Source organism: Bos indicus x Bos taurus, unplaced genomic scaffold, assembly GCF_003369695.1.
Source record: "Bos indicus x Bos taurus breed Angus x Brahman F1 hybrid unplaced genomic scaffold, Bos_hybrid_MaternalHap_v2.0 SuperScaffold_100135, whole genome shotgun sequence".
NCBI classification, from domain to species: domain Eukaryota; kingdom Metazoa; phylum Chordata; class Mammalia; order Artiodactyla; family Bovidae; genus Bos; species Bos indicus x Bos taurus.
In genome coordinates, this window is record NW_020867067.1 from 815,681 (window position 1) to 829,712 (window position 14,032).

At 47.0% G+C, this 14,032-nt stretch overlaps 1 protein-coding gene across 1 annotated transcript; it reads left to right on the forward strand.

Moving 5' to 3' along the window:
* The first annotated feature begins 4,348 nt into the window (after positions 1-4,348).
* Positions 4,349-13,123, forward strand: LOC113888436. The gene is made up of 3 exons (XM_027535565.1): positions 4,349-4,381; positions 4,556-4,988; positions 11,100-13,123. The coding sequence occupies exons 1-3, from the start codon at positions 4,349-4,351 to the stop codon at positions 11,246-11,248; spliced, it is 615 nt and encodes a 204-aa protein (XP_027391366.1). The 3' UTR covers positions 11,249-13,123.
* The last annotated feature ends 909 nt before the right edge of the window (positions 13,124-14,032 follow it).

Sequence of the window (14,032 nt, forward strand, 5' to 3'; positions counted from 1 at the left end):
GAGATAATCACGATGGTGTGATCACTCACCTAGAACCAGACATCCTGGAATGTGAAGTCAAATGGGCTTTAGGAAGCATCACTAAGAGCAAAACTAGTGGAGGTGATGGAATTCCACTTGAGCTCTTTCAAATCCTAAAAGATGATGCTGTGAAAGTGCTGCACTCAATATGCCAGCAAATTTGGAAAACTCAGCAGTGGCCACAGGACTGGAAAAGGTCAATTTTCATTCCTATCCCAAAGAAAGACAATGCCAAAAATAGATGGTCAGTAGACACAAAAAGTTCCATCTCTCTACGTCAAATAAATTCAAACTGGTTGATATTATTTTTATCTTTAGACTGAGAAAAAAAATGTAATTCAGGAACTCAAAGTTGACAGTGAAATAAGCACACAAACAGTTATTAAGGGGGCAAATTCCAAACCCTGTGGAAAACAATATGGCCTTTCACCAGTTATCCTAGTTCTGGGAATACAGATAAAGGAACAGTGAACCAGAAGCATGGCCATGGATACACATCACATCATAATTAGAAATAAACTGTGTTAAACAAAAATGAAAGGGTGGACAAATTACAGTGCCATGTTTCAAAGACTATTTAATGCCCATAAATAAATGTAAACCACAGAAAATTAAAGATTCAGGATTCAAAACTGTCTGGTTTTATAGAAAAGAATGTGGTTGTGTGCAGGTGTGCATAAAGATTTCTAGGGGAAAGACTAAGAAACAACCAAATATTGGCAAGTATATTTGGCTAATAGAAATCCGTATTCCTTTCTTCTGCTGTAGTTTTAAATTTCTTACAGAAATAGAAAAATATTTATTCTTTTCTAAAATTTATAATCACCACTAGCCATAATGTATGATTCCTTTTAGACCTTAAGTCCAAACTGAACTGTGAAAATACTGAAACCCCAATGAGGTTGAAATGGAGTAGGACCCTATGTGCCTTCCCCCCAGGTCCTCCAATGGCCTTTTGTCTATAGGAAAACTTTAGCCAAAGGATAAGTTTAATCAGAGAAGTGAGAAAATGCAGAAGCAAAGGAAAACAGTCAAACAGGACAAAACAACAGTAGTTTAGTTGGTAAGCAAATTCAAGGACCCTTAGTTCCTCCTTCAGTTCCTCCTATTCGGAACCATATCCTGTGAGCTGTCTTATAGATACTGAAACCCCCACCAGGTGGAAGAAGTTAACTATACTATGACCAGACTGTAGCTATGATATAAGTAAGTAAGTAAGTGAAGTCGCTCAGTCGTGTCCAACTCTTTGCGACCCCATGGACTGCAGCCTACCAGGCTCCTCCGTCCATGGGATTCTCCAGGCAAGAATACTGTAGTGGGTTGCCATTTCCTTCTCCAGGGGATCTTCCTGACCCAGGGATTGAACCCAGGTATCCCACATTGCAGACAGACGCTTTAACCTCTGAGCCACCAGGGAAGCTCTAGCTATAATATAAGCTGCCACAATTTTGAGAACTGCCTCAAGGAAATGGGAAGAAATCAGCCCTGGAGCCAAAGATTAACTGTACCTAAAACAATCAAGATGATACTAGTCAGACTGCCAGTGACCAATTTCAAGATGACTATTAGAGCTGACTGTACTGTTTCTCCATGGGGCCCCTGCCATTGGTCTATAAAAGTTCTTGCCCACTGATTGTCAGGGGGCAGGGGTAGGGAGTGAGACTTTGGACTGGCATCTGCCCTCCCCCATACCCCTGTGACAGCATCCAAAATAAAGCAAACTTTCCTTTCCACAAACTTTGCTTCTTTATTGGCTTTTGAGAGGTGAGCAGCCAGACCCCACTTTCCATTTCAAGGTCATTTTTATAAAAGTCAGTAAGTTAGTTACTGGCATCATTTACAAGTTTCGAAAGCAGATGAAATTTGGGAAGAAAGCAAATACCCAAGTTCAGTTCAGTTGCTCAGTCGTGTCCGACTCTTTGCAACCCCATGAATTGCAGCACGCCAGGCCTCCCTGTCCATCACCAACTGTTTCACATGCATCATCTCCAACAGCAAGAACTTGAAGAACTTCCCTTGAAAAACTCCTGCCAACAAGACCAAAGGTGTGTTTAGAATCGCCCTCTCCCTGCAAATACCCAAAGAACAGGTTAAAAAACAGTTTTTTTCTGAGTCTCTGGGCAGCACTTCCTAGCTGGACTCACCTTCACTTTCCCGGCTCAGCAAGTGAGGTACACAAGGAAATCACTAAGCTACCTCAGACTTCACACACAGATGGCAATAACTAACTTCCTAAAGTCTGGATCCCTTTTGAAAGTTAACACTGAAGGAACAATGCCAATGAGAGGAGCAGCTTAAAGCAGAAGCCAGCCTCCACCTTCCATTAGCATCTCCTGGAGCTTGTTTAACCCCATCCCCAGAGTTTCTCACTTTACAGAACTGGTCTAGAAGGAGCACGGGGGGATCTGCATTTCTAACAAGCTCCCAGGTGATGAGGACGCTGCAGGTCTAAGAGCCAGACTCTGAGAACAACCACCCTAAAGCTTGATTACAGAGATGTTTCACATGCATCATCTCCAGCAACAAGAACTTGAAGAACTTCCCTTGAGAGACTCCTGCCAACAAGACCAAAGGTGTGTTTAGAATCGCCTTCTCCCTGCACTTAAGAACAAGTGTCCCAGTAGAAGGAGCTCAGTATAACATTTCCATACAGGATAACACAGGCTGGGGAGACAGATGGCCTGGTTTGAGATCTAACTCCACCACTTACTAGCTATGTGATGTGGGCAATTTACTCAGCCTCTCTGCTTCAGTGCCTTCAGGTGTGAGATGAGAGGTACTAGCAGGCACCCTACTCCAGTACTCTTGCCTGGAAAATCCCATGGACGGAGAAGTGTGGTAGGCTGCAGTCCATGGGGTCGATAAGAGTCGGGCATGACTGAGTAACTTCACTTTCACTTTTCACTTTCATGCATTGGAGAAGGAAATGGCAACCCACTCCAGTGTTCTTGCCTGGAGAATCCCAGGGATGGGGGAGCCTGGTGGGCTGCCGTCTATGGGGTCGCACAGAGTCCGACATGACTGAAGCAACTTAGTAGTAGTAGTAGTAGCAGCAGCAGCAGCAGCAGCAGCAGCTCCTTCCCCTCCAGCAGGAAAACTGGAAACGAGTGTCTACCAAAATCAATGAGAAATCCTCTCCTTCCCATTTGTATACACATGCATTATTGAAAATCCACAAATAAAACAGAAATGAGTTCCTTGCTCTGCCTTAAGGAGATATCTGGCTACTTTGTTATTATTTACATTAATCTCACCCATATTCCTTCTTGCCTCTTTTTCCTTAAGGGCCAACAAATATAACTATACACACTGGAATCACCATGATCAAAAAAGCAAAGGAGAGATCCCTGGGAGATCCTGCAAGCTATCTTGTGATAAAAGGAAATAGAATTTTGGAAAGATGAATGGGTTAGGGTCCAGTAACAAAAGATCTAGTCATCACCCAAGTGTGATTAAAGTCCACCTAGTTAGTAGTTCCAGCTACTGGATGGATGACTTTAGTTAAAAGTTTCACCTTTCCAAGCCATTTTCCACCTGTAAGCTTCTTCCCAGCTTAGGGACCTGTCAGTTTCAGAACCAGAGGACTCCTGGGCAGGACCACCTGCATTAAGAGAGTGTGTGTGTGAAGTCATTTCAATCGTGTCTGACCCTTTGCAACCCCATGGACTGTAGCCTGCCAGGCTCCTCTGTCCATGGGATACTCCAGCCAGGAATACTGGAGTGGGTTGCCATGCCCTACTCTAGGGGATCTTCCTGATTCAGGGATCAAACCCACGTCTCCTGCATTGGCAGGAGGGTTCTTTGCTGCTAGTACCACCGGGGAAGCCCCACCTGTATCAAGACCATGCACCACTTCTGTAAAGTCTGGGAATACAGAGAAGACCCCACCGGCTTCAGGGACCCCATTCCCCGAAGATGGAAGTGAAATATTCACAACAGAGAAAGGGGCTGGTCAAATATTAATACAATACAGGACTGTTAAAAGTTAACACTGAAATAGCAATGCCAGTGGAAGGAGTTGCTTAAAGCAGAAGTCAGCCTCAACCTTCCACCAGAATCACCTGGACACAGTCCTGGCTGTGTGTCCCAGGCAAAAGCAAAACATGTTCAACAACAGTGTTATCCATTAAATACAGAATTGTGTGTGTGTGTGTGATCACGTGAAATTTGCCCCAACTAGGTTCCAGGACATACAGTGAGAGCCACAAAGGGAGGGCGGGAGACATGGTCATAGACATGGACAGGGACAAGAGGACATGGTAGAGTTGGACCCCAGCTGTCACCTAAGGAATTTGGGATAAGGTGGGGACATTATTGAAAGATGGCAATGGCGCAGCGCACTAACTGGATCCAGGAAGCTGTCACAAGCTGCTTGTTTAGGGGAGAAAAAAGGTGCAGCTTTAGTTGAGAACTGAGAATTCCTGACCGATTTGGGGGAAGCCGACTAAGGGTGGGTTGGGGACGGGGTCTAGGCCATTCGAGACGCCACAGACCTCAAGAAGCCGATCTCACCCCGACATCTGTCCCACCAAAGGCGCCGGCGGCAGGGGTGTCACAGCCCGGGCGGGGGCGGGGGGGGACGCTCACCAGACAAACGCGCGCGAGCAGAGGTTCGCGTCCTGCAGCGGGTTGGGCTTCTCCTCCGGGGACACCGGCTGCCTCTTGCCAGCCGGGTCTGGCGCGGAACCAGGACACGCTGCTCCTGGAGACCCGGCCACCTCACCGGTCCGCTCGGCGAGAGCTCGAGAACCGCCTGCTTCCTGGAGAGGAGCGCCGGCTGCCCGCCAGGTGGTCAGCTAAACCGCCTCTCGGGCGTCGTCTCTGGGCAACGGCTAAACGCCAGCGCTGCCACGGCTGCTGGAAGCCAAGCCGGGGCGTGGCTGCGGGAGGAAGGGAAGGCCGGGCGGAATCTGCGGGGAGCCACAGGGAGATGCGAGACCAGGAGCCAAAGCAGTTTATGGAGGCGGGTAAGCGAAATGCAAGCGGGGCCGGCCCCTGGCTGCAAACTCTACGGAAGAGCTCGCTCTAAGCCCAGGCACCCACCCAGATGCAGAGAGGGAGCCGCAGAGTCTGTCTACCTCTGCTGCTCTGAACCGCCCCCTGGCTTCTGGTAAGACCCAGAGAAAGCTGGCCAAAGGCATTAACAGTCTGCCCTCTGGGCACTGTGTCCTCATCAGGGGGGGACACCTCAAACAAGGGGGCGAAGAAGGTCCCCAACTGTAACCAAGCAGGACACTGTGGGACTTTCCTGGAATGGACCCCCCCCCTCCACACCCCCCCACTCCCACCCCCGCACTTTCACTGCCATAGGTACGGCTTCAACCCCTGGGTGGGAACTAAGATCCCACAAGACTTTCAGTATGGTCCAAAAAAAAAAAAAAAATCATTAACTTGAGATGGCCATGTATGCGTACTAAGTCGCTTTAGCTCTGTCTGACTCTTTTCAACCCCATGGACTGTAGCCCACCAGGCTACTCTGTCCATGGGATTCTCCAGGCAAGTATACTGGAGTGGGTTGCCGTGCCCTCTTCCAGGCAGGATCCCAACCCAGGGATCGAACCCGAGCCTTATATATATCCCACACTGGCAAGCATGTTCTTTACTACTAGCACCAAATATCTGGTTTTCCTTAACTAACAGGGCTTCCCTGATAGCTCATCTGGTAAAGAATCTGCCTGCAATGCAGGAGACCCCGGTTCAATTCCTGGGTCAGGAAATTCCCCTGGAAAGGGAGAAGTTACCCACCCCTGTATTCTTGGGCTTACCCTGATGGCTCAGACGGTAAGAAACTGCCTGCAGTGTGGGAGACCTGGGTTCGATCTCTGGGTTGGGAAGACCCGTTGGAGGAAGGCATGGCAACCCACGCCAGTATTTTTGTCTGGAGAATCCCATGCACAGAGGAGCCTGGTGGGCTACAGTCCATGGGGTCACAAAGAGTCAGACATGACTGAGAGACTAAGCACCATTTTTTGATGCTCTGACTACCTGGTTTTTATTGCAAAATCCCCTATATATCCTGGTTCCTCCCTTATCTCTTGGGAGCAGTCCCTTAGAGATATCTCTAAACTATGAGGTTTAAGTCCTCAGCAAGTTGGCTGAATAAAATATAATTCTCAGTTAGGATCCTGGACTCTCTTCCTTATTTTGCCTTTAAAAATTTTCCCCTGAAATCCATCTGGGAATTCAGGTCTTTTAAGGTAGGGCTCCTGTACTCCCTGCTTGACCCTCACAATAAAGCTTTCTCTTGCTCAGAACTTGAACATTTCGGTTTATACAGCATCACTGTGCCTTGGGTACAGGAACTTGGGTTTGGCGACACAACCTGTGGCCAGAGCTCAGCTTCTGGAAAAAGTGGCAGTGATTCAATGTAGGAGTCATCAAAGAGTACAGAGATAATAAAGCGAAACAACAAAGTGGAAACAGTTGCCAAAAGAGTGGCCCTAGAACCAGTAACTTGGCAATTACCCCTCATAACGAGGCTGCTGCTGCTGCTGCTAAGTCACTTTAGTCATGCCCAACTCTGTGTAACCCCATAGACAGCAGCCCACCAGGCTCCCCCGTCCCTGGGATTCTCCAGGCAAGAACACTGGAGTGGGTTGCCATTTCCTTTTCCAATGCATGAGAGTGAAAAGTGAAAGTGAAGTCACTCAGTCGTCTCCGACTCCTAGCGACCCCATGGACTGCAGCCTACCAGGCTCCTCCGTCCATGGGATTTTTCAGGCAAGAGTACTGAAGTGGGGTGCCATCACCTTCTCTGCATAACGAGGCTAGATCCATCCAATTATTCCCCAGGATATATGAGCAAAGAATCAGACAAAGCTGAGAATTGGGGCTTCAGTATATAACTGATCAGGACCCTTCTGGGATAGACCTCCGTACTCCCCAGTCCATGTCCTCTGTGTGCTTCTTATTTGTAGGAAAACTTCAGTCTCCCAGGCCTCCCCTGAGTCATCAAAAGCTGACTTAAAAATTAATAATTGAAAGATCAACATGTAGCAACAGCCCAGATTATAAAGACCTACAAAGAGCTACAAAGACCTAAAAGAAAGGCAACAGAAGTTTATAGGAGCTCAGATGCCTTTGAAGGATAAATGAATGCTATCCATGGGGACAGGCTTTGGCATGTTGCACTGTGTAGGGAACTGTGCCTGTTAGCTGTTTGCTGCCTTCTTAGATTGGGAAAGGGGAACATGGGGAGAGAGAGAGAGACTGCCTTATGATTTCCTTCATCATGTACTCAGAGCCCAGACAAATAACAGTGGCATGTTACAGATCGACAGCCTACATAACTAGTCCTCACCTGATCTACAGTTCTCTTTGACTTTCCCTATACTTTCCAGCCCTGAAAATGCTCACCTATTAGTTCTGACTTCAAAGATGAAGAAACTGCTTGATGAAGCTGGAAGTCTAGTGACTTCATTTGTCAGACCCCAGACTGTCCTCTCCAGTCCCCACAACTATCTCACGACCATAATTGTTGTTTAGTTTTTAAGTCATGTCCAACTCTTTTTCGACCCCCATGTAGTCCACCAGGCTCCCCTGTCCATAGGATTTCCCAGGCAAGAATACTGGAGTGGGTCACCATTTCCTTCTCTAGGGGATCTTCCCAACCCAGGAGTCAAACCTACATCTCTTGCTTTCACAGGCAGATTCTTTACCACTGAGCCACCAGGGAAGCCCAGGACTGTAATTAGCTGTCTCCAAACTGCCAACACACTCAGTCCCTTGAGGTTCTGCTGTATTTTTCTTTAAAACTAAGATCTTTTGAAACTTCTTGGTATTCTTTTCTGAACATTAATAAAGTATTTAAAAAAACATATTGAAAAATCAGTGTTAAATAGTACAGAGAAGACTGGATATGAAGCCAATCTAAATGCTTCAATTATTACCCAAGTTTCCCAGGTCTAGAACAGGAAATACTCACTGTTCTTAATATCCTACAGTGTTATGTTGAGCCTTTGAATTTGTGAATGCACTTTGTAAAAAGCCTAAAACCTAAGGCAACATACAAATAAAAGGTTTGGATTGTTTTCAATTCATTGAATAGATATTTAGTGAATGCTGTCTAGGTGCATGGCTGATAACCAGGGTACAGAGCTTACAAACCTGGAGGAGATGTCCTAAGACCATTATCTGCACTTATTTACCGATCTTAAAGGAGTCAACACTGTAACCAAAAAGACATAACAGAGTTGAGGATGTGGAGAAACTGGAACCCTCATACATTACTTCAGGTCCCTGCCCTGGCCCTTGCAGATTCAGCTAAACCCTTTGAGCTTTACGTTCAAGAGAGAAGGGGAATCGCCTTGGGAAATTAGGTCAGACTGGGGCTCCTTACTCCAGTGGTTGCTGATTTCTCTAAACAGATCAAATTGCTAAAGAATGGCCTCCAGGCCCGCGGGCAACAGCAGCTACTACAGTCCTGCTAAAGGAGACTGAAAAAGCTACTGTTTGGTCAGACAATCTCTATGTGGTCCTCACACCAGGTTCAGTTTTAGTAACTTCTAAGGGAATAGAATGGCTATCCCCCAAAGATCAATTCAAGTTCAGGTTATGCATTTAGATAGACTTAGTGGTCACCATAAAAACCTGTCATGCACTAAATCCTGCTACCCACAGAAACAGAGTCCTTGGAGTCTGACTGTATAGAAACCACAGACATGATCTATTCCAGTCGCCCGACCTAGGAGTGAGTCTCTCCCAAATGCAGAAGAGGAATGGCTCACAGTTTTATGAGAGAGGAAAAAGGCTGGTGGGATGCATAGTGACCTCCTAGACCCAGACATACACACGCGAAGCTTACCCCCCAGGGACTTCAGCTCAAAAGGCTGAGCTGACAGCCCTCACCTGAGAATTAGAACTCGGTCCAGGGAAGATCTTAAATGTTAACACAGATTCCAGGTGTGCATATGAATCCCACACACACACACACAGCTATTTGGAAAGAAAAGGGAATGTTTAATGTAGAGAAGAATCAGGTAAAATATGGATTAAACATATTAGGACTCTTAGAAGTGGCAGTGATTCAATGTAGGGGTCATCAAAGAGTACAGAGATAATAAAGGGAAACAACAAAGTGGAAACACTTGCCAAAAGAATGGCCCTAGAACCAGTAACTTGGCAATTACCCCTCATAATGAGGCTGCTGCTGCTGCTGCTGCTGCATCACTTCAGTCGTGTCCGACTCTGTGCGACCCCATAGACGGCAGCCCACCAGGCTCCCCCGTCCCTGGGATTCTCCAGGCAAGAACACTGGAGTGGGTTGCCATTTCCTTCTCCAATGCATGAGAGTGAAAAGTGAAAGTGAAGTCGCTCAGTCGTGAACAACTCCTAGCGACCCCATGGACTGCAGCCTACCAGGCTCCTCCATTCATGGGATTTTCCAGGCAAGAGTGCTGGAGTGGGGTGCCATTGCCTTCCCCGCATAACAAGGCTAGATCCATCCAATTATTCCCCAGGATATATGAGCAAAGAATCAGACAAAGCTGAGAATTGGGGCTTCAGTATATAACTGATCAGGAATATTCCCTTCTGGAATAGACCTCCGTACTCCCCAGTCCATGTCCTCTGTGTGCTTCTTATTTGTAGGAAAACTTTAGTCTTCCAGGTCTCCCCTGAGTCATCAAAAGATGACTTAAAATTAATAATTGAAAGATCAACATGTAGCAACAACAACAACAAAATTAAACAGTAGATGAGTCACACAACAGTCACAGACTCTTCAGTTCCTCCCTGAAGGACATAAAGAAAAGTGTCTGATACACATCCCTGAGTTGTTTTGCAGATATTAAAGCCCCATCAGATGGAAGAAATTAATTGCATGATGACCATGAGCAAGTGGTATCCAGACCAGCTGGGATCTGAGAATTGATGTTAGCCCCTGCGACACCCCCTGTTACTTCAGAGAATTGTGCATGAGCTAATCACATATCCCGCAACTCCCTCACCATGCCTTTAAAAACCCTTTCCTAAAATCCATTTGTGTTTTCCAGGTTTTTAAGCATTACTCCTTATTTGGCACCTGCAATAAAGGCTGCACTTTTCTTCACCACAACCTGATGTCAGTAGATTGGCTTTACCGTGAGAGGGAAAGCTGAACCAAGTTTGGTTCAGTAACAGATGGAGCTCTAGAAGGCCATGTGGGACTAATTACTGAACATGAGCAATAGTTCTTTCCCCAAACTTTAGCTTCTCAAACCATCAGGGGAGACTCATAGGAACTCATTACAGGAAGGAAGCTCTATATAATCAGTTAGGTGAGTTCATGGTGACTCCAGGCATGAAAAGTATAGCTAGTTTGATAGTTGAGACATGCCCCATGCTGCATAGTGAATACCCAGACCCCAGATAAAGCCCATTCAGACCAGAGGACATGTCCTGGAGAAGACTGACAGACTGACCTCACTGTCATGCCAACAGCACAGGGCAATTTCAGGTGTCTCTAGGCACTTCTGCCCAGTCTGACATTGTTCAGCCTGGGCAGAAGGGCTCCCCACTAGAACTGAAATGGCAACAGTGGCTTAAGTAAGAGAGAAAATTCCCAGGTTTGGGTTCCCAGGATCCTTATGATGAGGAAAATCATAAATAACAGAAAGAAAAAAAAAATGACAACTGACATGCCCCATTTATGGCAGGCCTTTCCCAAAGTGCAATGTGCACCTACATTACACATTAACCAGACCTCCTCAAAGCAGGAGGATGAAATCAATATGTGAGAAAAAACTGGCCCCTTTCTTCAGAAGCCAGCACTGTAATAATTCTATAACTAATGCTTCTTTTTCATCTCATAGAAGGGTACAAGGGGTCTCATGGACCAAAGGCTTGTCTGTACATGAGTAATTTTAAAAAAAGACAAAAAACCCACAACACTTTGTTGGTTGAACTATGGATATGATGCTAACCTGTCAACTTGGTACATAATTTGTCTCAAAAATGTATGAAAATGCATCTTTAATTCCTGATCAATGAAGACATTTTCCCAGCTTTTGAGAACCTGTTTCCTGGGTTAGCACCTTCATTTGGCTTGAATAAAATTCTCTATTCTTTCTTAGTTTGATTACTATTTGCTTTTTTGTCAGCACAAAGTGATAACGGCCCAGCATTCCTGCCTCAAGTGACAAAAGGGATGACGAGTGCCTTGGACATAAAATGGACCTCACACTCATCCTGGAGACCCTGCTTATCCAGGAAAGTAGAGAGATCCAACCAGACCTTAAAAGGAACTTAGTCAAGCTATGTCAGAAGACTCAAAAAAATTGATTAACTTATTCCCAATTGCCTTGCTCTGCATGTAATTAGTTCCCAGGGATAAAGTCAAGTGTGTTTGAACTCATGTGTGGTAGACCCACTCCCCAAGCCCAGAAGAGGAGACATTTTAGACCCTTTGAAATGAAACAACTTAAGTGTGCCCTCCAGGTAGGAGAAACTATGGTAGTAACCAGGTGAGGCTGCACCTGCTCACCTGCCCTCCACTCGTTCCAGCCAGAGGATCAGGTGGATCTAAAAACCCGAAAACCAGCAGCCCGCAATACCAATCACTCCTGAGAGAAGCAGACCCTACCTGGTGATGCCGACTACCATCAACCAGAAGGTGTAGAAGGTCACTCCATGGGGACATCACACTTGAGAGAAGGGGCCCTGAGCACCCACCTATGAGGAGACAACCTCGAGCAAGTGGACCCCCTTGACTACTTGTGTGAATATCTCTCTGACCTGAAGCTTTCTTCCAGACAACAATAAAAGTGTGTCCCCAAAGAGCAAATGACTAATTGCAGGAGTTGTTGCACTCAGGGCAGTTAGAGACCTTGGCCAAAGGAACCACATACAACATTCACCATGAAAAAAGTAACAGCCACCCTTGTGACGGTCTGACGAGACCCGCCTGGACTTCTAGTGTGACATAAGCCCACTGCCTCCCTGGCTGGGGTGGTTCTGGGGACTGAGTTGGCTCTGATCTCCCATTCGCTGCCTGGGGAGGGGTCTGCACACCGGGCAGCATGTGGAGCTATTTTCATGAGGATGCACGTAGCCTCACTGAAGGAGGTGTAGATGGACACTGGGTGGCAGACACCAGGCTGCCTCATCTGGGGAACAATCCGGGACCAGGGTGATGGGGCCACATGAGCCCCACTGGGTTTGTCCTTTCCTGCGCCCCTCCATGATCCTCAGAATCTAGAAAACTCCAGACGGCTGTCTCTCAGGGACAGAACAGTTAGGGCTGAACCCAGGGGCACCAGACGCGTCCAGAGGAGGTGAGAGAGGTCTCGTTCCTCTCCAGGTCCTGACGACCCCACACTCAACAGGAAGCAGCTGCAGGAGCTGGACCTGCACCTTCTGGGCGAGGAGAAGGACAGGCACAGAGGAGGGTCATGTCACCACAAAGCCCATCAACAGTTCCTGGGTAGAAAGCACAGAATCTGCTCATCAAATAGTCTAACCTTTTTTCTTTTTCGTTGTGCTGAGCTGAGCTTCACTTGTTCACAGAGTGCCTCCAGCAGAGGCCTTCCACCCAGCCTTTCATACCAGATGCCCTGATGCGAAATGGCCACACCTTAGCTCTGAGGGCCATGCACAGAGATATCGCACCCGGCACTGTGATCTGGAGCTTCAAGCAGCACAGCTGAGCCCTCCTGGGAGACCCTCGCCCCCTCCCAGCTGACAGGAATCATATAAAACAGCCCTGCTGGTTTGGGGGAGAGCATGTGCTCTAGACCAAACTCCTACCTCTCACGCTTTATTGGGAATAAAGCTCTCCTCTCATTCTGAATCAAACTTCTCATTCTATGGGTGCAAGTGACTCCTGGCAGAAGGACCATTTTTGAGGTATGACTCAGAAGTGTAGGTGACAAAACAGGAAGAAATAAAATCCTCTTATGCCCAATAACAGTAGGATTCTCCTAGAGACTTAGATAAGGGAGAAGCACTAGACTAGCCAAGAAAATTGTTTGATTCTTAAATTCAAGTGTGGTCTGCATTGTTCCCTTGAAACGTGATGCTTACCCTTGGAAACTCATTTCTCCCTCCCTTATAGAAGCCAGGTGTGCGGGGAGCTGCCGTGAGAACGGGGTCCTTTGTCCGAAGGACACAGCTCTGGGAGCTGCCTCAGTCCTTGAGGGTTTGCTTGCAAACATAGCTCTCTGTCCTGCCACCCCAGAGATTACGCGCTTATTTACTGCAGGCACCTGGAGTTCTGTGCAAACTTCTCACGCACAGAGAAATGTTATCTGGTGTAAGAAATAATAACAGGGAGCCATTCCCATGCTCTCAAGATTTCTTGTGACTGTAAGATGTATAGGCCAACCAAGAAAAAATGTCAACTGTCTTGTCTTTCTCACGCTTTTCTGTATAAATATGAGATGTTGAATAAAGTTGGTGTCAGACTGCGTCCCTTCGTGGTGACATGTCTGAACCTCTCGACCCCATCTTTGTAGTCTCTTGCTTCAGTTTCTTTCTTAGCCCCGCCGTGCACGTTCTCGGGACCTGATCGACTTTGCCGGCTGGCTCCGGCACAGGTGAGGTGTGTAGACCTTCTGTTCTATCAAGAACCAGACAGCCAGGAACCTCTCAGAGGTGGGATTCTTGAGGGAAATCCATTGTCCTGGAGACCCAGGCTCACACTCGACCCAGGAACCAACAGCATCGGAGCGTTTTCTCTTTCAGATGCCCCCACTCTATTTGCTATGAAGTAATGGACTGGATGCCATGATCTTAGTTTTTTGAATGTTGAGTTTTAACACAGCTTTTTAACTCTTCTCTTCCATGATTCTTAGGCAGGGTGCCACCTTTCTGGTTACTCTGATGGTAAAGAATCTGCCTGCAACACTGGAGACCCAGGTTTGATCTCTGGGCTGGGAAGATAGAATTCTGGAAAGACCTAAATGGATATGAGGGGAAGTCCAAGGGCAGAGGGAACAGAAGGGTGGAGGTGCTGGGGGCTGGGCAGGGAGAGGACCAGCAGGGTCTAGAGGGTGCTCATTCATCTCAGCCTCCTCCCCACCTCTTAGTCATGGGC